Here is a 27,815-nt window from a genome sequence, read left to right as displayed (position 1 = left end):
GCGCTGCTTTACGAACCTAGAGCAGCGCCGCCCCGCCTCCTGTGTCCCTCCTCTTCTCCCCGCCCCCTCCCAGTTTTGCGTCTCCTAGCCCAACGCGCTCGCTATAATCACGTGACTGCCTCATCCGGGTCTTTTGCGTTCTCTCTCCCTCTCCCAACATGGCGGCCTCAGGTGAGTGAGCGGCCGAGCGCGGCCAAGGACCGGGGTCCGAAGCGACTCTCCGACCCTGATCCATTGGTTCTCTGGAGTCGGGGGGTGGGCGGCAGCGCTTCCCTTCGGATTTTGGGGCTGCGGCAGGCTGGCGGCTAGGCCATGTGAGGTTATCGCCTCGGGATGTTTAGGGGGAGGGGAAGGACACCTTCCCCTCCCCCTCACACTCTTTTCACCCCGTATGCGCGAGGTTGGACTTGGGAGCAATGGTGGACTCTGGCTTGACTTGGAGTGAGGAGGCGCAGAAAGAGCCGCGGGAGACGTGAGGCCTTCTCATAGACGTGAAGCACTATGCCCGCGTGAAGGCGTGGAGGAGGGAAAGAGGCGGTTGGCGCGCGGACGGGTGCACACTAGACCAGGTCTCCGAGGCGCGAGGCCTTTGCGGACGGGAGTGGGGGCAGGGAATAAAGGGGGGGCAGTTAGAACGCGAGCGCGAGTCGGTGGAGGGGCGGGGAAGGCGGCGGTGCGCGTGCGCGGTAGAAGAGACGAGGGTGGTGGAGACGGGCGTTCCTTAAAAGCACGCGCGAGAGCCCAGATGGGAAGGTTTACGCACCTGTGTTGCTTTCTTTTTAGGTCCTTCCATTTTCTGACCTTCCCCTGTTAGAGTGTGACCCGGCCCTTATATTTTTACGAGAGTAAATGTGTTAGGTTTGGAGGTTGAAGTTACTGGAGTTAGATGGGGATGGGGAACCCGGTGTGGGGCGCCCACGTGTTGGAGGAGAGAAACAGGGTGGAGACCTACATTTCTTCTAGGCTTTTTTCTTATTCAGTCAACACATTTTTACTGAGTGTGAGCTATATACGTGCCAAGCACGATTCTAGGTATTGGAGATACGATGGTGAGCAAGATCTGATTCCTTGACAACTTCCATTTTGATTTTGGTCGAGTTTTGATAGCCCCAGTGGTGGAGTTGGGCTTTTTTTTTTTTTTTGGAAGATATTTGCACAACTGCTTGGGGGTGCTTTTAGAATAATACTAGAATATTAGTGGTTGGAGTTGATTTCTTTTTTAGCCTTTGGGAGAGGGAATATCACTGACATGCAAGTCTACTTGCGTTTCTGATGGACTTAGTGAACTGTGCCAACATTTCGTAGCAGTAATTTTAGTTTGGCAGATATGGTCTCATTTCCCTGGCATGACCCTGCATTCTACAAAACATTTATTGAACAACTGTTATCTCCGGACACTCATTTCTCACCAAGGATTTCTCGCCTCTGTTACATAGAGATGTATGTCTTTGAGGGAATTGAGGTGCATTTGAACATAATACCTTTTATTAGTGTAGCGCTTGACGTGGACCTAGCACTTTTATGTATGTTGTCTAATTTGATGTTCTGTGAGATAATATAGGCAGATATTGGTGTCTCCCATCTGAGGAAGATGAAATGCTTCGTTCAGGGTCACACTGCATGCTGATGGCAGAGTAAGGTCAAAATCTTTGAAACTTCTCACTCTTCTCCATTATCAACTTGGAACTAACAAGGTTGGCTTCCATGTCACCCTAAGTTTGGGATGCTGCCCAAGAGCTTCATCTGAACTACTTATTTGGCCTGAATTTGCCATCTTGATGGCTTAGTGTCATAATCTAGTGAAAAGCCTGTATTCCCTTTCTCAAAACTTGTGTGGAATTTTTAGAGGTGGAAGACACCATTAACAATCTGTCCTTCATTTTACAGAGTTGAGTGAAATCCAGACTGGTTAAACTGGATGTGCTTAGTGAGGTCTCCTCCTGTTCTTCCACTTTACCTGCCTGGAAGCCCTCATCTCATTTCATTCGGTTCCATGAATCTTTTTAGCTTGTGTAGTATGTGTAAGGGACACTTACGCTAGTATCCAGGCAGAAGGTTGCATCTGACAGTCTGCACTTGAGAAACTATCAAATTTCTTTCCCCACTTTGAATCCTTTCCCATTGCATTGACTTGGTTGAGTGACCAGTATTCCCAGATGACTGTATTAATGAGTCTGTAAAATTAGTGTATTTTCAGTATACTTCTTGAGGGTGCCTGGTGTCTTGTTGAAAAAACAGATCTTACATTTTTTTGGTGAAAATACATGATAAAACTTCATAGGCCTCTTTTACTGTTAAGTGAGACCCAAAAATTCTTTGCAGTAATACCAGTATCCAGTGTGACCCATTATTGAACTTCAAGAACAGGAGGTGTCCCAGAGCTGACTATTGAATCTACTCTCCTTACCTATGGGGGATCAAATGTATTTGATACGGGTTAACAGTTTTTGAGACTAGACTGCTTTGAGATTGTAAATAGTGTACCTATGCCCACACAAGGCCTTTCATTTGCATAACACTTTCCAGAATTATGTGTGGCATCTTGATTATTTTTTATGGGGAGAGGATAGTGTCCAATGGTTGTTTTCATACAATTCTGATCCTTACAGTGAAAAATAGTTTCAGTGGTTGCTATTATATGCTGTTCACATATTACCTATTTTTATATCCCTTCCTGTATCATGTTTGTTATTCTGGGAGTAAGATACCCAGATTCAGAAGACCAAGGTTAAAACTCCTTATGAAAATTCAAGTACAAATACAGAGAGAAGTACCAAGGTAAAACATCGTATTTCTAAGTAATGTCACTTTTTAAAAAAATGTATATACTTTTATACAGCTTTGAGATATGTCACATACCATGTATAGCTTGAGATAGGATACCCTACTACATTGTATTTGTCTCAAAACATCCTAGAATTTGTTTTCCTGATCATGGGGGAAAGAATTAACTTAAGGATTTTGGGGTTTTTTTTTTTTTTAACTGCTTGTTTGTAATTAAGTATGTGTATGTACATTTATAAGTGCACACACCAAAGTCAGTTTCTTAGATTTGTAGTGGATATTGCTGTGGTCCTAATGGTAGGAAAATGCCCAAAGCAAGAAATTATTCTTGAATTTTTATAGCTTCTCTCTTACAGAAAAGCTGCAAGTACTTTGTGTAGTGATCTATCTGCATGATGTTGTATTGGACACTTATTTTATATATTTTATGTAAGTGATCAAATTGAGTAGTGTGGAGAGGTAAGGAAAAGGCAGTGTGGCATTTTCCTCAGATTGTGTCAAGATGAAGAAGTTGGACAGAGAAGAGAGGTCCCATAACAACTGAACATAGGAGTCAAGGTGGGGGAGCTTATTGGACCTGACTTAGTCTTTATTCTCTACTCTGCTAAACAGCATAGTAAAGGTTGAAGCCTCTCAACATCATGATACTGTACTGCATTGTATGAAACATCTTTTCGTGCTGGGCTCTAATCAGCAGATTAGTTCAGTTCTAGGCACTCTGGTATTTGAGTAGATTGCATTTATACAGTATTGTTTCTTTAAGGAAATATTTGTTGATCGTTAATTAGTTTTTAATTCTGGAGACTGGCAGGATTCACTTCCCAGAAAGAAACACCTTGCCCATTAGCAGTCATTTCTCTTCTCCCCTCACCAGCCATTAATCTTACTGGGTTTCTGTATTTACTTATCCTGAACGTTTCATATAAATGGAATCATATAGTGGGTGGACTTTTGTTGCTAGCTTCTTTCACTTAGCATGTTTCAGGGTTCATCCATCCATATTGTAGGATGTATGAATACTCATTCCTTTTTATTGACAAATCCATTGTATGGACATTTACATTTTATTTATCTATTCCTCAGTTGGTGGGCGTTTGGATTGTTTCCAGTTTTTTGCCTATTATGAATAATGCTGTGATTTTGTACGGGTTTTTATGACACTTTCTGACTTACTTAGTCTTTTTTTTTTTTTTTAATAAGTTTACTTATTTATTTATTTTTGTCTGCATTGGGTCTTGGTTGCTGTGCGTGGGCTTTCTCTAGTTGCGATGAGCGGGGGCTACTCTTCGTTGTGGTGCACGGGCTTCTCAACGCAGTGGCTTCTCTTGTTTTGGAGCACGGGCTCTAGGTGCACAGGCTTCAGTAGTTGTGGCTCGCGGGCTCTAAAGCGTAGGCTCAGTAGTTGTGGTGCATGGGCTTAGTTGCCCCGCAGCATGTGGGATCTTCCCGGACCAGGGGTCGAACCCATGTCCCCTGCATTGGCAGGCAGATTCTTAACCACTGTGCCACCAGGGAAGCCCTCCTAGTCTGTAGTTGCTAACACATTGAGAAGACTTGATAACCCTGTAAAATAAGTGGGACTTAGTCTGGCAAGATCTAAAATTAAGAAAATTTTTGACAACTCCTCATCTGAATGTTAAGAGCTGTGTGAATTCTCCTTCCTAAATAAGAGATACTAGTTTAAGAAAGATGGAGAAGTAGGGCTGCATTGTACAGCAAATAAGCTTTATTGGTTAAAGTACTTTAAGGTGTCTTCTGTTTTGTTTAAGGAAAACAGCACTTCCATAGATTTTATCACTCAAATATCTGTCAGTTGGTGCTTTTATCACTAATACAATGGAGTTATAACAGGAAAACATTCTGAGAAAAATGAAGCGTTTTTACTTGCTACAGCCTGATAGTCCTGAAGACTTGGTTTAATGTAGTCACTTTTCTGCTGATGTGCTTCATATAGGGCTAACGTTTCCTTTTGTTTGTCTACTTATTTATTGATATGAAAATACCACTTAGAGCAGTGGTGCTCAATCATGGGTAGTTTTGTCTCACCCATCCCAGAGGACATTTGGCAATGTCTGGAGGCATCTTTGTCACAGTGGGGTGGGGGGGTTGCTACTGACATCTAAGTTGAGACTGGAGATGCTGTTAAATATCATACAATGGACGGGACACCCCACCACCCCCCAACACAGAATTACCCAACCTCAAATGTCAGTGGTGCAGAAATTGAGAAAGAGTTAAGCTGATCAGTTGTAGTATTTATTTTTATATGTCATAACAAAGCTTGTTTTTTTAATTAAGAAGATTGCAATTGTAAGATCTTTTCTTTAACCTAGATGAGTATATAAAGACCTTTACAAGTACCTAGTACTTAGTGAATAAAATGCAATTGTAATGAGACAAGCAGGCAGTTAGAGGATTTAATAAAATTTCTGGGACATATGTTTTTTTTTCCTCTTAGTCCATGTGGATTTGGTCTTAAGTAATTGGAATGTGTTTTGTTTATTAGGTGGTTGGTTTAACTTTAACCAATTCACATAAGATTTAAAGAAAATTAAGAGTTGGACCTGCTTAATTTTAAGCAGTTCAGTTCAATTAGTTCAATCATTGTGTCAAGGAATTGATACCCCTAGAGCATTGAATGATGCTTTACTTATAAAGAAGAGAACATTGTTGAAATCCTAAACATGGAATGGACCTAGATATTGAAGGAGCAAAGCACAAGGAGAATTTAGATAACATTGTTTCTCGGTTACTGAAATAAAATAAGAGTGGAGCAAACATTTAGGTTTATTCATTTTACTTTTTAAAGGCTTGTTCCTTTAAATCTGCTGCTTATATTGTGATTGAGTCAATGCTGCTGCTAGATTTAAAGAAATGGAAGTTAGGGATCTTGTGAAAGAATTTTAGCCTGTCTTTAATTGAAGACTCCATCATCCAGCAGTGATTTCTCAGCCAGAAGTTTTTGGAGGGGCCAGTCACAGAATCAGGGGAGAGGGAGATGTATGATTTGAAAAGACATTCTAAAACAGTGCTTTAATATTTTTTTGGTCATGATATTTTATTTATTATTTTGAAATTTCAAATAACATTAAAGGAGAGTGTGAGACTTGTTTGTCAAGAGTCAAGGGGTAAAAGTTGAGAAACTCTGATTTAGAAAATTGATGTAAGCCAGAATCAGACCAAAGGGCAGGTTAATTCCAGACAGTGCTGTTTTGGTATTAGATTCATATATAAAACAAAGGGAAAAGGGATCCCTCAGTCAAACTCTTACTATTCTTATGTTGGACTTGACCTCACTGTATGACTGACCACCAATTCTATTTTTATTTTCTCAGTGACCAGACAGATCATGATACTACGTTAAGCCCCATGAAGGTAAAGATCTCTAGCTAGCATCATACTAGTCCCAGACACTTATTTTTAAATTGGACAACTAAAATAAGCCTATACATTATAAGCGTTCTACCACAGAGGTGTGTTTTATGTCTTATTCAAATTAAAATTTCCCCTAGGCCTTTGCATATGAGCTAGGAGCAATATCAGTGCTATAGGACTTAAACTTTGCATAGCTGCTTTCTTTCAAAGCATAGACTAGATCCAAAATATAACCTGGTGATCATAAATTATAGTTTTGGAGCAGGGTTAGTGTTAAGTCACTTGAGAGAGACATGGAAACTTCACATTCAAGACCATCTTTTCTCTGTATAATTACGGCCAAGTTTGTTTTGCACATTGAGACCATAATCTCAGGGTGCAAAATGAGGTCAAGTCCAACATAAGAATAGTAAGAGTTTGACTGAGGGATCCCTTTCCCTTTGTTTTATATATGAATTTAATTCATATTGTGTCCAGAATGTTCATAACATTCGTAGCAAGCAGGTCTTTAGTTCCTGAAAATGGTATTTTAAAGGAAAGGCAGGTACCAGGTGAGAGAACAATCTTCATTCAGTTAAGCAAATGGTGCATCGAGTTACAGATTCTTCATCCTCTTGGATGGAAAATTTGTTGAGAATTGGAACATGGAGGAGGAACTCATCATTATAAAAGCCATGAAAATGATCTTTGTTACAGCAGAGCTGCTTGTTTTTTGTGTTAATTATGTCGCAGCTATTCTCAGGGGCCAGTTCTAGAACTTCAGTTAGTCCTTTCAGCTCTTCTGCATTAGCTGCTGATGGGTGCCATCTCAGAAGTTCTGAGGACTGGAGAGTTAAAGAGCCAAGGTCAGGCCACTAAATGGAGCCATTTAGAGATTCCTAAAGATTTCATAACCATGGGAAACATTTAAATTGTTGGTTCTTAGGGATTTCCTATGTTTTCCCTTTAGTATAATATCTCATCTTCATATGCGGTGTTAAGGTAGGGAAGGAGATCTTTTTTTTTTTTTCCTAGAGGGCAGAGAAATCGAGCTGTGTGTATGAGTCTTACAATTTGAACACTTTCAAATGACAATGAGTACATTTGCCCTGGTTGTGATAACCTGCCATAGAACTAATAACAAGCTTCTTAGGGGCTGGGGCTCCCATAGGGGAGAGCCCTAGACTTGGTATCCAAAATCTTAGGTTTAATTCTAGCTCTGCCATCTAATATCGCTGTAACTTTAGGATGGTCATTTAACCTCTCTGAGACTTGGTTTCCTTCTCTGTAAATTGATAGTAATGATTCCTTTCTCATGTGGTTATTTTAGGAGTATCAAACAATTCTCCAAAGTGTCATACAGAATATATTATTAGGGATAGGGATTTTGTTTTATTTCTTTGTGTCCCAGGAGCAATAAATGTAGTAACCTGCAAAAATCTCAAATGATACACAAGTGAATATAGTAGGAAATAAAAGGTTGCTGCCCCCACCTCAGTTTTACTCCCAGAGTAAGTTTGAAAACCCTTCTAGACCCCTTTTCATCCGTATGCATAATGTATATTTAAACAAGAGGGACTTACATAGGGGCTTCCCTGGTGGCGCAGTGGTTAAGAATCCATCTGCCAACGCAGGGGACACGGGTTCGAGCCCTGGTCCAGGAACATCCCACATGCCACAGAGCAACGAAGCCCGTGCACCACAACTACTGAGCGTGTGCTCTAGAGCCTGTGCGCCACAACTCCTGAACCCTCATGCCACAACTACTGAAGCCTGCACACCTAGGGCCTGTGCTCCGCAACAAGAGAAGCCGCTGCAATGAGACGCCCGCGCACTGCAACAAAGAGTAGCCCCTGCTCGCCGCAACTGGAGAAAGCCTGCGCGCAGCAAAGAAGACCCAACGCAGCCAAAAATAAATAAATTTTTTTTTTTAAAAAGGGGGACTTACATAATATGTATTCTGTAATTTTTTGTTTTTCACATCTCGGACTTTCTGTGCCAGTATATTGTGCTTTCTCCTTAATATCTGCATGGAATTCTTTCACAGAAATGTACCACAATCTAAACCTTTGATGGGCCTTTATTGTTGCTTTCTTTATAAATACATTTAACAATAGTGCATTGTACAACTCTGTAAGTACCCAAGTATTGATGAATAATCTTTCTCTGGCCCTTTTAAAATAGCAAAAAAGAAGAATAAGAAGGGGAAGACTATCTCCCTAACAGACTTCCTGGCTGAGGATGGAGGGACTGGTGGAGGAAGCACCTATGTCCCCAAACCAGTCAGCTGGGCTGATGAAACAGATGACCTAGAAGGAGATGGTAACTTTTCTTTTGTTTTCCGTCATGTTTGGAGTTTTCATTACCTTCTAGACAAAATCTGTTCCACAATTATGGTTCTCACTTGTAATTTGGAAGGAACTTAACTAATTCTGTAGAATCTGCAATCTTATGTTTATGTATTTTGTAGAATCTTAGGTTTAGGCTATAAGAGTTTGTGATCGGGGCTAAAGTGGTGATTCAAGAGAGCTTAGTGCTAATTCTGGCTATTGCAGTAACAGGGTTTTCTCAGGGTACTATCCTTTTAAGCCTTATTTTCTTCATTTGGAAAGTTAAGGACTAGATTATTTCATTTTAGGTCTGAAATTCTGTGATGTCCTCATAAAGTAATATGCAGTATAATCTGTACGCTCTTTATACTCAAGAGTCAAGGAATAATTTGTTCTAAGAGCTATTAGTATGAAGTCAGGGTGTCCCTGGGTAAACAGAACTGGTCTGAGGAAAAGGAATAGGAATAGGAATTATGGTGGGAAAATGCAGAAGAGTCATTGGGGTATCATTTGAATAAGTTCTGTGCCTTCAAGGAATAACGAGGAACAGGCAGGAGCTATAAAATCATTGGGTATGACGTAAGTCTGATCACCCATCATTTTTGTTTAAAAGCTTTAATTGCAAACAGAAGAATATTTTTTCTTTTGTGACCTACTTTTGTAACAAGAAATTTCATCTAGATCTTATCTTCCGTAAGTGTTCATACCTGAAGTACAAATTCATGGGCAGTGCTGTAGGGACAGTATCTCCTAGCTCCACTAAGATTACCATCCTACTGCACTACCATCTGTGTGACCTTGGGCAAGTTACAAAACCTTCCTGAAATCTTAGTTTCCTTTTCTGTAAAATGGGAAACAAACTCACATAATTATTACAAAGGTAAGTTGGGATATAATGAATATGAAGTACCTGGCACATGGTAACATTCCATAAATAGTGATTGATATTCTCTCATTTCTCTGCTGCATAAGGAATAAGTTATGATTCTATTAACAAAAGCCTGGGCCTTGAAAGGCCTTGAAATACTTAGAAACAAAGAGACAGTAAATAGTACTGAGTCTTTGCATTGCTATCTGATTCTGACATTTCAGAAGCATTTTGTCTGTAAAGGGTCCTTATTGCTGAACCCCTACCCTTTTTATGTGTTTATTTCCTGATATAGCTTGTTTAATACTGGGCGCTTAGCATATGTCCTCTTATGCTACAGTGGCAGTAAGGGAATTTTCTTCTAATTTCTTATGTCTACTTTTCTATCCTAGTTTCAACCACTTGGCATAGTAATGATGATGACGTGTATAGGGCACCTCCAATTGACCGTTCCATCCTGCCCACTGCTCCACGGGCTGCTCGGGAACCCAATATCGACCGGAGCCGTCTTCCCAAATCACCACCCTACACTGCTTTTCTAGGGAACCTGCCCTATGATGTGACAGAAGACTCCATTAAGGAATTCTTTAGAGGATTAAATGTAAGTGTAAAGGTTTTAGGCAATTAACTAGATATGGAGGGTACTGTATGGGTAGTGACTGTCTCTGAATTTCTGTGTTGAGAAAGGTTCTGAGGTTGTGTCTATACTTGGAAGAAACAGGTATGTAATTAAGTGGTGTTTAGGCCCTTTGGCTGAGAATGTTCTCATCCAAAACCAGTCGGACAGTCTTATCAGCAAATTTAATACCTTATTGATATGGAGAGAATCTCTCAAAAATATATATCCCTTCTCTATGAAATTTAAAGGTGACATACCCAGGTAAACGTTGGAAAGTGGAAGAAAGTTTCTCTGAACTCAGCTATTCTGTTATTGACAATTCAGGCTTATATCAAAATTACATTTTAATTTTTTATATGAATACATTTAACTGAGCAGATGCGTAGTTTTTATTAACAGAGTCTGTTCACATATAATGGAATTCACAGGCTTGCTTAAAAAGCTTAAGGCAGGATGTTTGAAAACACTGACCTAGAAGTTTCCAGAAAGACGAAAAAGTGAATATGAGGTGCTAAGAATCCTTTTTCTAAACTTTGATGAAAAAATACTTAGGATTTCAAAAATGGAAGAATGAGTAATAATTTCCAATTCTATTGGGTCTTTCTCCAGTCTTTGCCGAAGAGAAGACATTAAAAACTAGGTATCGTCTAAGAATCTGCTTCCTCTTTCACTTTTTTATTTTGGCTGCGTTGGGTCTTCATTGCGGCACGCGGGCTTCTCTAGCTGTGGGCTCCAGGGTGCTTGGGCTGTCTAGTTGCGGCGCGCAGGCTTATTTGCCCTGCGGTACCTGGGATCTTAGTTTCCCGACCAGGAATCAAACCCACGTCCCCTGAATTGGAAGGTGGATTCTTAACCACTGGACCACCAGGGAAGTCCCTCCCTCGTTTGCTTTTTTATTATTATTAATACAGCAGGTTCTTATTAGTTATCTATTTTATACATATTAGTGTATATATGTCAATCCTTCACTTTTGCTATGTTGGTTGACTTCTTTACTAGATCCTGTTCTCTGCAATGGGCCATCAACTTCTGTAGCTGGCTTTTCTTGTGTGATTATTTTTGATCACAACTTACAAATTTTACTCTCTGTTTAATTACGTAGTACATCTAGAAGTATGGCCTGTTTTCGATTCCTCTCTAGTAGCCTCTTTCTTCTGTAGAGTGTTGAATAATCTCTGGCCTGTTCAGGCTTTTCACCTTTATGCTCTAGAATTGGTCTGTAGCTACTTCCCTTTTATTTTATTCCCTTTTTATTTTGTTCCTTTTCCTGCTCTCCTCATAAGTTGAGTTAAACTAGAATTTAAAAGCGACTGTGACAAAATCTATATCTCAGGAGCCCAGAATAAAGTATCAAATCAGTGATGGAAAAGATAGCTTGAATATATGCAAAATATTGGAGAAATGAAGAAATAAGTAAAAAGAGTAAGAAAACAGACATAAAAAGTGAAAAGTACAATTCAGTGGTTTACCATCTCAGAATTCGGCAGAAGGGGTAAGTATGGTGAGGGTTTACAATCCAGTGTTTGATTCAGCCAAGCTATTAATATATGAAGACAGTAAATGATGTTTCTCAGGTAAGTCAGCTTGCCAAAAAATATACTGCCCAGAAAATTTTTTGGCAAAAACTGAGTCAAATTTCTGAGAGACAAAAATTGGAAATAAACTAATTGTGGAACACAGGCAGTTCCTCTTAACTGAAAAACAACTAAAAACTAGAAATGTTACACTGAACTCCTTAGTTTCTTAAAGGTTAAATTCATATTGTTCAAATTGAAAAGGTTTAACAGGGTATACGATAAAGTCTCTCTTGTATCCCTCTGTACCGGTTTTCCTCCTGGAGACAGCCAGGTTCTTGGGTATTCTTCAGAGAAATTCACTACATACACAGTGGTAAAAAAAAAAAAAAAAAGAGGAAGAAGACAAATGAACAAGAGCATTGAATTAGGAAATATTTTTTGTTTCTTTCCTCCTTAGATCAGTGCAGTGCGTTTACCACGTGAACCCAGCAATCCTGAGAGGTTGAAAGGTTTTGGTTACGCTGAGTTTGAGGACCTGGATTCCTTGCTCAGTGCCCTGAGCCTCAATGAAGAGGTAAACAAACTAAGGGTGGGGGTTGAGGGCTGGGAGCTAACAGCTCTTGTGTTTATCAAACTGATAGTTTTTAGGCCGGGTCAGTAGCTATTTCGAAGATTCCCATAATACCTACAAAGAAAAGCCTGGATTATTTATCAATATTACCGGTTAACATTCAACATCTAGCACATCACACCTCCCTTCTGCAAGTTCAGCAGGGCCTAGTAATTCAGGAACGTGTTTAGGTGGGAAATTGTGAAGAAATCCACCACGAAGTCCTTAATAAAATCTCACGTTAGTTCACTCACAGCTTTGCCTCAGCTCCGTGGCTTTGCTTTTTCAAAATAATACGACCAGATGAAGGCAAATAGAAAAATCATGTTATTTTAGTATTTAAAGGCATTACCTCATTTTCAGGGAAGTAATTTTTTATTTTTAAGAGGGCTCAGAAACATTTCTCACTAAGATGTCATTTGTAATACTTGCTCCTGGGAATCTGTTACAGGAGAATGACAGTAAACATTCAGTCCTGCTTTGTAACATTGCCCATAGATGTTTTTTAATCCAGACACTAGAGGTTCAGTGGGGAGAGGAGATTTAGCTGTTAATACATGAGGGGGGATGGAGATTAAATCTAATTGAAATACAGTTATTTAAGTGATTGGTGCCATGTAGGGATTCTTAGGCTAGCCAGAGCAGGATATTGAAACATTTAGTTACTTGTTAGTGATGGAAGTTTCTAATCCAAGAACTGCTTTTTTATCTCTAGTGAGTGACTTTAGAAATCAAACTGATTATATATCGAAAGAAAAAAAAGGCTGTTTTTTTCTCTTTTAATTCCAGAAACCTCTCATTGTTCGTTGAGAAGGCAATTTCCAATGCCATTTGTGCCATAATTCTATGGTCCATGTCTGCCATTGGACGTGATTGAAAGCAACTCCTCTTAAAATATTTTTCCTATCTCATAACTTGAGTACCACCATGATAATCTGAAGCAGATGTCAAATAGGAATAAAATTCATGTATTTAGTTAAATATATGAAAAGCAAAAGTTGTTTGAAAGTTTTTCTTAGGTCATTTTAGGTTTTATTAACATTACTAGTTTTTAACTCTCAGTCTGAATAAGAAAAAGAATACCATACAATTGTTATTTTCTGAAGTTTGCTGAATTGACTGTTAAATAAAATGTTGTCATGGTCCAGACTTAAGAGTTAGTTTGTATTTAGAGATATCATCATAGTGGTATTTAATATAATTCCAGGTGTTCTTAACTAAATTTCATTGTTACCCTTCTTCAACTGTAGATTCTACTATGAAATGAGAAAAATATCATCAGTAGAATTAATTGGGTTCAAAGTATATAAATAGTGATGTGGGAAAGGGAAATCAGAGGGTATCCTGGAGGAACTGATTTATCCTAAGGTAATACTGAGTGAAAGAACTTGAGATTATAAACAGAGACCATGCTTTATGCAACTTTGCTGGTGCATAGTAAGGACTCTGTAAATGTTTGAATGCATAATTGCTCTGGACCCAAATAATACCTTTTATTTAGCTAGTTGTCTAGAAAATGTATTTAATTTATTACATCTGACAAATTGCCTGTGATAGTTAAAAAGTTAAATCTATTCTGTGAGGTTTGACTTTATAAAAATAGTAAGATAATTGACCTAACATTCATTTAAGCCCAACTTAAATGTTAATTCTAAGGGGTTATTTTATATTCAAGTCTTTATAAAGGATTCTTTAGCCAACAAATTGTAGTGTTGGCTAGATTACAGTGTTTTTCCTTTATCTTCCTTCCCCCAGTGCTTCTGCTATGCCCAGACGTTCAAGGTCACTCATGGGATTTGTGCATAATGGGGCAAAAGGTTGGTTAATATGGTCCTATGCTCTCAGTCTCTAGGTAACAGGAGAATTCGAGTGGACGTTGCTGATCAAGCACAGGATAAAGGTAGGAAAGATGATTGAATGTTTTGTTTTGTCATGGTCCTGGGAAGACAAAGCAGAGGTGCCCTTCCCCAGTAACTTGTAGTAGAGGCAGATAGTGGGGGCCACCTTAACCTTGAGCAGTAGTTCTTGACTGAGGATGGTTTTGCTTCACAGGGGATATTTGTCAACGTTGGGAGACATTTGGGTTGTCACAACTGTGGGGAGGGCTCCTAACGTCTAATAGTATCCAGGGACTATCCTGTAATGCGTATGACAGCCGCCCCAACAAAGAATTGTCTCGCTCAAAATGTTGGTAGTGTTGAGACTGAGAAACCCTGATTGACCTAGATGAACATTAAATATATACTAAATAGATTACGTACCTAGCAGCACACTGGACACAAGAGGAGCCTGATTCATGTATATTTCAGGGGGTTCCTGGCCTATCTTTAAAAAATTTTAAGATGCCTATACAGAAGATGAGACAGGTAAGCATTAAACCAGTAGGAATAAATGTGAGGAAGGGAGTCACTTGGTTGAGTTGGAGAGTACACTTACGGGGCCTGGGGTGACTTCATGATGACGCTGCGGTGTAAGCAAGAAGTACAGTATGTGGGGGCAGGAGGGGGCCTCTGTGCATATGAGAAATACCTGGCAAAAGTTTTTGTGAGCTAACCTGTGTTTTTTCATTTTATATATCTGTAGACAGGGATGATCGTTCTTTTGGCCGAGATAGAAATCGGGATTCTGACAAAACAGATACAGACTGGAGGGCCCGTCCTGCTACAGACAGCTTTGATGACTACCCACCTAGAAGAGGTGATGATAGCTTTGGAGACAGTAAGTTCATTTTTATCTAGTTAGTTTCTTGTGTATTCTGGGGGATTGTTTTGTAATAGGACAAATGTGTTAATGTAGATGATCACAATAGCAGATAAAGGGGAGGGTAGCAGTAGATGCAGAAAAAAATTTTAAGATGCCTTTTAAAATAACAGAAAATTCATTACCTTCAAAAATACTAAATGTCTGCCACGTGCCAGATACTTTTGTAAGCTCAGGATACAGCAGTGAACAAAACAGACAAAAATACTGTCTTTGTTGGACATTATTTATACCAAGGGAGAGAAACAATATGCAAATAAAATGTAATTTAGAGAAGGGGAGTAGAGAATGTCATGGGGTAGGAGATGGGATAAATTACAACTTTTACACACACCACCTAAATCCAATAAAAGCTTTGTAATACGTTTGTGGAGAAAATGATACAACTTTATTGAAATACATGAAGAAAGACTCAACACTGTCATTTCTTTTTTTAATGTAAAGAACCTACTGTTGAGTAAAGAAATGACTAAGTAGTGGTTTGTCTATATAATGGAATACTTGATAACATAACATACATGTGACGACAAGGATAAAATTCAAGACCTGTTTTGTTTGGCCACGCCAAGCCTCTTGTGGGGTCTTAGTGTCGTCCCCCTGTCCGTCTGTGTCCCCCCCGCCCCGGTCCAGGGATCAAACCCGTGCCCCTGCACTGGAAGTGCGGAGTCTTAACCTCTGGACTACCAGGGAAGTCCCTTAATTTTTAAAATTTAAACTACCTGCAGATGAATGTTCACGTAGACAAAATGATGTCCTTTGCAAAATGAAACCATTGTTTTAAAAGGAAGTTGTCATAAAACTAAGATATTTCTTAGGCCTACTCACAAACTCAAAATGTCTTAAGTTTTTTTGTTTTGTTTTTTAATTGGTTCATGTTTAGACATTGAGGGTTTTTTTTTTTTCATATAAAAATCTGGGTTTCTGACATGTCACCTGAAGCTAAATAGCATGCAACGATTTTAATATTATAAACAACAATCCAAAGAACCTTCTTGTGTGTATATCTGTATAATGTGTCCGGTTACTTGCTCAGGTTAAATTCCTAGAAATTAAATTGCTGGCCCAGAGGGTATACATGTTTTTTAAATCTTTTAGTACATAGTTCCGAAACAATTTTCAAGGCCTTTGAACTATTTTTAACTCAGCAGAGTAGGAATTGACTTATTGTGCTAAACTTCACCAATACAAGATGTATCATTTATTTTAACCTTTCCATTTGGGCAGTAGAAAACAATGTCCCGTTTTAGTTTCTGTTACTTAAGCAGTAACAGATAATTAACCAGTTGTCATATGTTACATATATTTTTCTCATTTTGTTTGCCTCTCAGATTTGTGCTATGTGTATTGTTTTTCTATGCTAAACTTTTTGTTTGTTTGCCAGGCCAGTGGCTTGCGGCATCTTACTTCCCCTATCAGGGATGGAACCCATGCCCCCTGCAGTGGAAGCACGAAGTCGTAACCACTGGACTGCCAGGGAATTCCCTCCATGTTAAACTTTTTAAGTAGTCTTTGGTTCTTTGGTATCAGGCATGAAAGATTCCAACTATATTTTCTTATGGTGCTTTGTGCTTACATTTTTAGTATTCAGATCTTTAATCCTGGAAGTTCATTATGGGATATAAAGGAGTCCCACCCCCCACCCCCCCCACTTGTGGGGATACATTCCAAGAACCCCCCCTGGATGCCTGAAACCTCGGATATTACTGAACCCTATATTTTATGCTATGTTTTTTCCTATACATAACAGTATACTGTAATAAAAGTTACATGAATGTGATCTCTCTCTCTCTCAAAATATCTTACTGTACTGTACAGCGTCGATATGCTGGACAAAGGGATGATTCATGGGCAGGTTGGAGGGAGATGGCACGAGATTTCATCATGCTACTCAGAACAACATGCAATTTAAAACTTACGAATTGTGTATTTCTGGAATTTTTCATTTAAAATTTTTGGACTGTGGTTGACCACAGGTAACTGAAACTTCAAAAAGTGAAACCAGGGCTTCCCTGGTGGCACAGTGGTTGAGAGTCTGCCTGCCAGTGCAAGGGACACGGATTCGAGCCCTGGTCTGGGAAGATCCCACATGCCGCGGAGCAACTAGGCCCGTGAGCCACAACTACTGAGCCTGCGTGTCTGGAGCCTGTGCTCCGCAACAAGAGAGGCCGCGATAGTGAGAGGCCCGCGCACCACGATGAAGAGGGGCCCCCGCTTGCTGCAACTAGAGAAAGCCCTCGCACAGAAACGAAGACCCAACACAGCCAAAATAAATAAATAAATAAATAAAAAGTGAAACCACACATAAGGCAGTACCACTGTATAGAGATTTTTCTCCCCCCTAACTCCCTTCTAAATTGTTAGCCTGGCAACATTTATTGAATTAGTGGAGAACTTTTTAAAATAAATACCAAGGAAACTTTAATTCAATACAAATTCTTCTACCTTGGATATAATGCAATTTTTTTTTTGTTTTTTAATAAAAACAGACAGCAGTGAATATGAAGTCATGAAAGCAAACTGACTAATGGGCTATGTTTTTATCAGTAGGTGTCAAAGAAAAAGGAATGACGTTACCTGTCTCTTTCCTCTCTAGAGTTTCGAGATCGTTATGATTCAGACCGATATCGTGATGGGTATCGGGACAGTTACCGTGATGGCCCACGCCGGGACATGGATCGATACGGGGGCCGAGATCGCTATGATGACCGAGGCAGCAGAGACTATGATAGAGGTCGTTGTAAAACACAATTAAGTTAAATTGCTTTCTTTTAAGAACTCCTTTCTTGCCTTCTCCCCTCCAGTGTGATGATCACAATTTGGGATATGTTTACAGGCTATGATTCCAGGATAGGCAGTGGCAGAAGAGCATTTGGTAGTGGGTACCGTAGGGATGACGACTTCAGAGGAGGTGGGGACCGCTATGAAGACAGATATGACAGACGAGATGACCGGTCATGGAGCTCCAGAGATGATTACTCTCGGGATGATTATAGGCGTGATGATAGAGGTAATCATTTGCTTTTGCTTACTTAATGGGGCATTACCACTAGAGTAACCGGTTGGAAATTTTTCAGTTATGTTTCAAACCCCTTAAGTGGGCACAGATAGAACCTACACATAGTAAAGGTTGCATCGGAACATAATGGAAAGAGCATTAGATAAAAATGGACATAATGGAAATAAAGTCTAGTTCTAACCTGTTTTAGCATATAGATTTTTTCAGTTAAAATTTAATTGAATAAACAAAGGAAAAAACATTTGCCAGACATTCTTATAGTATGATCTCACTTAAAATAGGCTGTTTTAGCCCCATTTTTCAAGTGAAGGAATGAGACTCAAACATGGTCTCATAGCCAGTAATTGGTTGGCACTGTGCGTTAAAAACCAGGTGTTGCTTATTTCAATGCCATTGATACCGAGTAGTTGATACTCATTAATTAATGGTGAGATGTCAGTGTACCTATTCTAAAATTATGCCCCTGATATTATATCATTTATATAAAACATATATTGTGTTACAACTCTGACCTCTCAAAAAGTATTATAAATGGCCACTATTTGTTGTTCTGACTTGAGTGATATCATTTTATGTATGTATTTATTTTTTGGCTGCAACGGGTCTTCGTTGCTGCGCGTGGGCTTTCTCTAGTTGCGTCGAGCGGGGGTTACTCTTCCTTGTGGTGCGCTGGCTTCTCTTTGCAGTGGCTTCTCTTGTTGCGGAGCACGGGCTCTAGGCTCGCGGGCTTCAGTAGTTGTGGCGCACGGGCTCAGTTGCTCCGTGGCGTGTGGGATCTTCCCAGACCAGGGCTTGAACCCGTGTCCCCTGCATTGGCAGGCGAATTCTTAACCACTGCGCCATCAGGGAAGCCCAAGTGATGTCATTTTAAAAGTAAGGTATCTGGGAGTTCACTGGTGGCCTAGTGGTTGGGATTCTGGGCTTTCATTGTTGTGGCCTGGGTTCAATCCCTGGTTGGGGAACTGAGATTCCCCAAGGCACACAGTGTGGCCAAAAATAAAATAAATAAAAGTAAGGTATTTGGCCCCAGAATTTTTCTCTGTAATTATGTTTAGACAGCAAACCTGGTGTTTTAATATCCCTGTCTTAGCCCAAGTGCTTTATTATATCCAGCATCTCCTATAATCCCCTGAGGAAGATAGACCTAGATAACTAATAAAACACCGTGAGGTGGCACAAGTCATCAGAGCCATATTGAAATTGTGCGGTAAAGTCTTTATTCCTCCCTCAAACAAAAAAGTTGTAACGTTTCCAGTTTTTTAAACAAAAGTTTTAAAATTTATTCTTTTTTTTTTTTTTTTTGGCTGTGTTGGGTCTTCGTTGCTGCACACGAGCTTTCTCCAGTTGCGGCGAGTGGGGGCTACTCTTTGTTGCGGTGCGCAGGCTTCTCATTGCAGTGGCTTCTCTTGTTGCGGAGCACGGGCTCTAGGCGCACGGGCTTCAGTAGTTGTGGCTCGCCGGCTCTAGAGCGCAGGCTCAGTAGTCGTGGCGCACGAGCTTAGTTGCTCCACGGCATATGGGATCTTCCCAGACCAGGGCTCGAACCCGTGTCCCCTGCATTGGCAGGCAGATTCTCAACCTCTGCGCCACCAGGGAAGCCCGGCAGGTGGGTTCTTAACCACTGTGCCACCAGGGAAGTCCCTAAAATTTATTCTTAAAAGCATTGCTGATACCTGTTTCCTCTATTTCCATGCAAGAAACCTGGAAGTAATAGCTAACATTTATCGAGCATTTACGCTGCACCAACAATGAGCTGAGTGCTCATACAGGTATTATTTAAGTATTCTATGTGGTAGAGATACAGTTACCATCTTCCCTTCACTTGTGAGAAAAGTAGAGGCTCAGATGTAGTCTTCATTGACTACTGACCTTTGCCTCTCATGCCATTTCTTGCCTCCCCCAATGGCTGTACACCTGATTTCCAGCCCCCCTTCCCCCCTGATGATCAAACCCCCCATTCCTTCTAAGATCTGCCCCCCCTTGTTCTCAGGGTCACTGCCACTACCTCTGTTCAGACTTCATTGCTATGCCCACGTTACTAACATTTCCCTGCCTCGCTCCATTTTCACATTGGTCCAAGTAGTCTTTCTGGAACAATATCTAATTAGGTTATTCTCCTCCTTCTAAAACCCTGTCTTGTCTCTTCATGGCCTGAAAGATTTCCCTTTGTACCTCTGACATACAAGGGCCTTCGCTGCTCTGCCTCTTCAGTGTTGTCTCCATCCCTTCCAGAAAAACTGCCCAGCCATCATATTCCGGACGTTAGCATGGTATCTGAAATATAGGTGTTCCAATTACTTGTTGAGTAGGTAAATGAAATTACCAAAGGAAGAAGGAGACATTGTGTACCATAGTGGGAGGAGCAGTGGAGTTGCTTCAATAACATGGATTTCATTCTTTGGTCCACCAGGTGTTAGCTGTGTGACTTCAATGAGTTCCTCTTTCTGACCCCAGTTGTACCCTATTCACATAGGTAATGGCCCCTTCGCAGAGTTATACTGATGAAAAATGTATCTTGGAAGTTATATAAACTACCAACTTAAAACCCTTGTAGAAAATTTAAATCTTGCTAAACAATACCCTCTTTGTTTGCAGATACATAGATACGTAGTAAAAGACCAAAGACACGCATAAGAATGATAGATACCAAATTCAGCATAGTAGTTATGAGAAGACAGCGCAGCACTAAGCATGTTATCGGGAGGCTTCAGTGGTTTTTGTGGTGTCAGGTGGTTGATGTACACAGGCTTTCTTTATATCTTCTATATATTTTGTGTCTGAAATACTTAGGATAAACACTGATATTGAGAAATACAATATCCTTGAAGCACTTAGGTTTATCTTGAAATATTCTGACAACTTGGATCCAGGAAGAAGTCAGACTCCCTTACAGTTTATATTCTAATGTTCGGTGTTGCATGCCTTGCCCTATGAATCACCATCAAATTTATATTATACACAGAGATAAGAATATAAGAACTAGAGCCTTCCGCATCATACTGTTACAAGTTTGTCTTAACCTACTGAAGCAATCCATCTTCCAGACCACATTTTTTAACAAGATACTTTTCATCCAATATCTTATCATAGTCAAAAAATTTCCCCCAGATAATAGTAATCATGATAAATGCTTAATTTACCATTGAAATTTTTACTGTTTTTAGTCTTTCCCTCAGTCTGGTACTGCATCATGGATGTGGTAGTGGAAAGATTAATTGGACTTGGTTCTTTGGGCCACCCATTTTTTAATGATCTTCCTTTTTACCTTTGCTGGATTGGCTAGGCCACTCACTAATCTGAATCCCAAATAGCATTTCGTAAGAGGTATGTCTGGAAACCTGGCTTTCAGCCATCAGCTTCTGATGATTTTCAAAAACTATTACTTAGAGTTTCATTTAACTTAGGTCCCCCCCAAAGACCCAAACTGAACCTAAAGCCTCGGAGTACTCCTAAGGAAGATGATTCCTCTGCTAGCACATCCCAGTCCAGTCGAGCAGCCTCTATCTTCGGAGGGGCAAAGCCTGTTGACACAGCTGCTAGAGAACGAGAAGTAGAAGAGCGGCTACAGAAGGAACAGGAGAAACTGCAGCGTCAGCTGGATGAGCCAAAACTAGAACGACGGCCTCGGGAGAGGTGAGGTGGTCTTGTATTACGGATTTCACATCCATGAATCCAGTGATTCTTTTTTTTTTTAATCCTGAGTCTTTATTTTAACATTTATTTATTTTATTTATTTGGCTGTGCCGGCTCTTAGTTGCGGCACACAAAATCTTATTCATGGCATGTGGGATCGAATTCCCTGACCAGGGATGGAACCTGGGCCCCCTGCATTGGGAGTGCAGAGTCTTAGCCATTGGACCACCAGGGAAGTCCCCAATCCAGTGATTCTTAATGGGGGCTTACATCCCCAGGGGGCACTTAGGAAATTCATGTGGGTGTTACTGGTTGTCACTTATCATTAGTGCGTGTGGGGTGGGGCTGCTAGGTGGTCTGCAGCGTGTGGGAAAGTTTCTTTACCCAATGAAGTGTTGCTGTTTATCCCTCATGATTTTCAAAAGGCCTCCTGGGCCCTGGTGGTACTTTAATACAAGAGTCTGCAAATTGTGGCCTGTACCTGTTTTTATAAATAAAGTTTATCTGGCCCTTTAAGAAAAAATTTGCCAAACGCTGCTTTATTGTATAAAGTAAAACACCATAATGAGGTGAATGGATTTACCTCTTTTCAAGTTATTAGGGATGGAGTAGACAAAATGTTTTCACTGATACTAAGTGTAGGCTGTAAATTATTTTCCAGTTACTTTTATTTGTGTGTATGTTGGTTATATTATTTGTTATTTCAGGATAGTGTAAAGGAATGTTTATTATTAAAAAGATGGCATGACATCCAATAGGGTAGACACCTCCTATAATACGCTGAAAAGCTAGGCCTGATTTTGAGCAATTTGCGGAATTGTGTTACCACTAAGGGAGGGCAGAGTCGTAGATTATGTAGGGGAATGTTCTTAACCCTAGCTGACACTTGCTGAGGCACTTGTTTCCCTGCTGTCCAAAAGTAGAGCATTCCTACGGAACCTCTTATAAGCCAAAATGGTGTAAAGTGAAGAAGCAGTTATTTTAGGGCACATCTTGCTAACAGGTAACAGCTTGCTGCAAAACAATCGCTGAATGCTATTTTCGCTTTTCGTCTTTTTTTTGTAAAAGCAGAAATCCTCTTTGGATTTCTTTTGGTTAGCAGCAGCATATATGGATCTTTCTGTAAAAGTGAAGTGGCATAAAGGAAACTTCGGAAAAGCAGGGGATGCCTGTATTTAGAACCAAAGAATGTTAATGTCTGCCGCTTTCAAACGGTTTGAGCAAAAGAGACAGGTGCGTGCACCCACGCATAAATAAAGCCAGCAGGATAAAATATTAATAAGCGATAGTTCCTGAGGGGTCAGCATGGGTCCAAGGTGGCCTTCACTGAGCTGGACATGATGTATTTTGTTAAATCTCTTTTATACAGACACCCAAGCTGGCGAAGTGAAGAAACTCAGGAACGGGAACGATCGAGGACAGGAAGTGAGTCATCACAAACGGGGACCTCAGCCACATCTGGCAGAAGTAAGTCAGACCAGGGTGGGTATCTCATTATTGCCCTTTTCCATAACCTATCCATAACCAAATTATGCAGAGATTTTGGAGTATTAGCATGGATTGATCTGACTTTCACATCTGCTTTGAAAAGTCTGAGAAATGTGTACCAGAAGAGACTTTTGTTACGGGTGTGTGTGCACATGTGCGTTGAGCCTCTATGTGGAAGTTGATCAGTGGTTCCTCGAGTTTACAATTTCATTGTAGGTCCCCTTCACACACATATATGTATCCTTCTCCAAGTACCAACGTTCTAACACGGAGAATACAGAAAGTTTATAATCCTAAAGTAAAGAATTCTCATTCCTAAGAGAGGTCAGATAGCTATCCTTGGAGTGTCATTATTTTTCCTATTTCTCTTGCATCAGTAAAACATTTTCGCCAGAGGACATTTGGAAACCAGTTTGGGGATAATTTTATCTATTGGGAATCAAATTCAGGTCTGTATTTAAGAATAATGATGGAAAGCAGTAAACTCGGATGTGGACCGTTTGCCACTCTGTTGAGGTCTTAATAGATTGTTGTCCAATAAGCCCTTTTTTCCTGATGCTTTGACCTTCCCATTCTGACTTCACAGATGCACGAAGGAGAGAGAGTGAGAAGTCTCTAGAAAATGAAACACCCAATAAAGAGGAAGACTGTCAGTCTCCAACTTCTAAGCCTCCCAAACCTGAACAGCCTCTAAAGGTAATGCCAGCCCCTCCACCAAAGGAGAATGCTTGGGTGAAGCGAAGTTCTAACCCTCCTGCTCGATCTCAGAGCTCAGACACAGAGCAGCAGTCCCCTACAAGGTGAGTCAGCTTGGAAACATAGCAGTTGGTTGGCTATAGACTCTTCAGTGCTGTGCTATCATGGTGGAAGGTGCCCTGTGGGGTACTGGCCTTATGGCATCTGATAAGTTCTGCCATCTTTGCTGTCATAGTTCAAATTCTGTGGTGTGCTGGTGGTTCAGTTTTCTGGAGTTTTGATAGCTGGGTAACATCACTTTGGTGACTCAATCTGCACACACTATAAATCGGAACCCACCAATGCCACATTCTGGCAGTACGGCCTTGGGGGTCACATCACTTCCCTGTTTTAGGATTCTCATTTGTAAAGTAGAGGGATAAGATTAACCTAGCATGACTATGATGATTCTAAAGGACATGACATTTGGTCAAGTTCACATAATTGTTTTCATTGTTGCTTTCCCATATTTTAATGTTTCACAGCATTAAGTATGTATTTTTGGTTCTCTGTAAAACTTCACTTGAAGTAGAAGTTTCTTATCTGTTCCTTCCCTAAGATAGCTGATGGATGTGATTACATGTTTTCCTTCTAGTGGTGGAGGGAAAGTAGTTCCAGCTCAACCATCGGAGGAAGGACCAGTAAGGAAAGGTAAGGCCAAGAGGGGGGAATAGGTTATTCGCCCAGATAGAGGCCTAAATAAAAAAGTCCCCATAGAGGAGTCACAAAATACTGAATATCATTGTATTTTGCACCCATTTTTTTGTGTTAAAGGTTCTTTGATTGTCTGCCTTTTCTTGCCAGTAGAGGGCAGGAGTGGCCTGTTTGGAGAAAACATAGAGCCCTGCCCTTTCCTGGTAGAACATTTCTCTGAAAGGGAAAAAAAAAGAATCGGAAGGAAATTGACATGCTCAGTCCAGATTAGAAATGTTGCCATCTGCAAGGCCAAGGTCACTACACAGCATCATAGTCCTTATTTCCACTTTGCTTTTTATGATGGCATACCCCACGGTGGAATTTTTTAGTGGATCTTGTTTGCGGTGTGTGTGTGTGACTGTGTCTGATAATAGAAGGGAAGAAGGGCTTAGGAAGGAAATCTGGATTGGGGGTAGTTTTTATTTCCCTCAGTACATATGGGCACACTTTTCTTCAGCTTAAGGGAAACCTGGGAGAGGGAGAGTGTTTATTTTACTGACTTCCATTTATTTTTGTGTCTCCACTCAAGCAGATGAAAATAAAGTAGATGGGGTGAGTGCCCCAAAAGGCCAAAGTGGAAATTCCAGCCGTGGTCCAGGAGATGGAGGGAACAAAGACCACTGGAAGGAGTCAGATAGGTACGTGTGTTCCCTCCTCATTTGTAATCTTTGATCTGATGCTAGATACCTGTGTCTTTGTATGAGGAAGTTCTTGGTTCTCCAAGCCTTGCCAGATCTCCCACTGTGAACCCATTAAAGTCAACCAATATAGTCAGTTACAATTCTGAGAATCTAGATTACAAAATGTCCAGATAGCCAGAACTGTTGATTGGAGGTGCCTATTCAGTACCTCAGAACTGCTTGAGTGTTGGGAGAGTCCTCTCCTAAAGTTGTTCATGTCTCTGCAGGAAAGATGGCAAAAAGGATCAAGACTCCAGATCTGCACCTGAGCCAAAGAAAGCTGAAGAAAATCCAGCCTCTGTGAGTGTCAAAGACTTGCTTGCCCTCAACTTCTTGTAGCTTACTTTTGCCATTGAAATCCTGTACATTTGGGGCTGCAAACAGGGTGGTTGGAAATAGACATTGCTGCTTGTTCTTATCGATCTTGTCTATTACAGAAGTTCAGTTCTGCAAGCAAGTACGCTGCTCTTGCCGTTGATGGTGAAGATGAAAATGAGGGAGAAGATTACACCGAATAGACCTCTGCATTCTGTGCTTTCTCCTAGTCTCTCACCACCCTGGGAACATTCGAGAGCAAATCACACCTCTATCCAGACAAGACAAAATAAAACTCACCATCTCCTGGAGACCTTTCTTAACTTTTTTTTTTTAAAAAAAGAAACGAAATGAAATTCTTTTGCATGCTGCTGCAGCCTTTAAAATATTGAACTAACTGGAGAATCACCAATGTAGCCAGAGAGAGACGTACAGCTTTTAATGCTGTAAGTTTAAAGTTGTGGTGCATTTTTATGACACGTGCAGTTGCCTGTGTGATTAGTGCCTGGGGGCCTCCGTTTAGCAAGATGGCAGTGATAGTGATGCAGTGTCTGGAATCTAGTTGGGCAGTAGGCAGGTATGAGGAAGAGTGTGAGGTTTCTACCTTTAATTCTTATCCTGTTGTGGCATACATGAATTCGCAAACAGTATCTGAATAAATTCTCCATTCTTGGCAAGGTAGGTTTAGTCTCTGATGTTGTTTTAGTCTCCAGGAGGCTGCCAGCCCCACCTCTTATTTAATTCTGAGTTACTGGGGCCAGCCTAAGGGGGAGTTCCTTCATTTGTGCCCCCCAGGGGGGTAGGTGGGAGTGAGTCTACAGGCCACTGAAGAATAGGACTGTTTGGTGACCAAAGTAAATGGGGAAATCGTGGTTTGAAAAGAAGCTTGGGGATTTGATGAATTATTTTGCACCAGTAACAGGGAAAATGGTATGACCTCCAATAAACACATAATCGTTTACCTCCTGGAGCAGGAAGCACTTAGGGTTGTGGGAATTCCCAGGTCTTTTATGTGTCCTGGTTTCACCCTTTCTTAAACACTATCCCTTCTGAAAGTTCAAATATATCCACATTCTGTTGAAATCTTAAAGCTTTAAAAATTTAGACTCTTGTCATCGTCTTATGTTCCTCATGCTACTCTTTCCTGTTAACCTTCCCACAGGCAGCTTCTACTTAAGTCACATACTTGACCTCCTAAGCATTCTCTAGAGCCCCTGGGAGCTGTCCAGTGAGGAATCATCACTGCTTTTTCTCAAGCAAATCTTGGCTCCTTCATGTTTTGACACTCCTTCCCTCCAGCCATTCGTGCTCCTGCTGCTTTGACCCCTTTTACACCTCAGAAAACTTTAGAATTACCAGTCTTAGGTGGTGAGCGAGGGTGGTTAAATTGGGAGCCTTTCTCACAACCTTGATTGGGGTTTGAGGGGCTTTTTAAAAAACAAAAGTTTCCTTCACTCCAAGTGAAATCCCACACCAATGTTTGGATTTATAATGTGGCTTAGACCAATGTGTGGTTTTTTTGGTTCTGTTTTTTTAGCATCCCCTTGAGAGAATAAATGATAATGGAGAAGAACAATTTCACAAGGTCCTGGCTTCTCTTGCAACACAGTAGCTTTACTTGCCTGCTTTTATGTGCACCTTGGTACTGTCAGCTCAACAGATGGTGTCCTTACAGGCAATATTGGTACCTGCAGAGAAAAGACATCTTGGCCTCTTCTCGCATCAGTCCTAGGTTAGACCCTTTACAGCCGTGCAGGGGTGTTGGTTTATGAGTGCTGCAGCGGTGAGCATAATGAATCATTTACCCAGTGGACATAAAAGACATACCAAGTGAAGTAACTTTAAATAATGGGCTTGGAGTGGGTAGTAGCTAGGAAGTGGCTTTTAGAGATACCCAAGGTTGAGAGGGTATTTTTTTTTAACCATTTGCTATAGATGATGAAAAAGTAGGGTTTGCCCTCTTCATGTCTGCTCCTTCCAAATAGATGTGTCCAAAAAAGCTGTTTTTTCCCCCATTCCTCTACCCTGCCACCCTGTTAAAACAAACAGGGATTTATGACCCGCTCCTCAATACATGTAAAATTTGTACAAAAATATCTTCTATGAAAATGATTTGTAATCTGTAGACTTAATACCTGGGAGATGTCTTGAGATGTAAAATCCCATCCTTTAGGTTGTGGGGTTTTTTGTTTTCTCCAAATAAATCTGATCTTTAAAGTTCACTTTAATGCTTAAGTGTCTTGGCGTGCATGCCACATTCTGCGTTTTTTATTCGACTCCCTATTGATAGTCTGCTCTACACCCACACACACCCCTTTCTGAAGTGCCCTCTCAGTACTGGATACCATTTTATGCAGGTGGAGGGTGGGACTACAAGAGGAATCTGTTGATTGAGGCCCCAGAACTGGGA

The 27,815-nt window shown here is 40.6% G+C and overlaps 1 protein-coding gene across 1 annotated transcript; it reads left to right on the top strand.

The window, feature by feature from the left end:
* Window positions 1–158: 158 nt before the first annotated feature.
* Window positions 159–27,627, top strand: EIF4B (eukaryotic translation initiation factor 4B). The gene is made up of 15 exons (XM_061206654.1): window positions 159–171; window positions 8,323–8,460; window positions 9,729–9,937; window positions 11,930–12,046; window positions 13,928–13,982; window positions 14,666–14,800; window positions 17,436–17,573; window positions 17,676–17,849; window positions 21,263–21,491; window positions 22,861–22,958; window positions 23,566–23,779; window positions 24,310–24,365; window positions 24,943–25,048; window positions 25,318–25,390; window positions 25,528–27,627. The coding sequence occupies exons 1-15, from the start codon at window positions 159–161 to the stop codon at window positions 25,606–25,608; spliced, it is 1,836 nt and encodes a 611-aa protein (XP_061062637.1). The 3' UTR covers window positions 25,609–27,627.
* Window positions 27,628–27,815: the final 188 nt, after the last annotated feature.

This window comes from Eubalaena glacialis, chromosome 11 (assembly GCF_028564815.1).
Source record: "Eubalaena glacialis isolate mEubGla1 chromosome 11, mEubGla1.1.hap2.+ XY, whole genome shotgun sequence".
In the NCBI taxonomy this organism is placed as follows: Eukaryota; Metazoa; Chordata; class Mammalia; order Artiodactyla; family Balaenidae; genus Eubalaena; species Eubalaena glacialis.
This window is presented reverse-complemented; position numbering and strand designations above follow the sequence as displayed.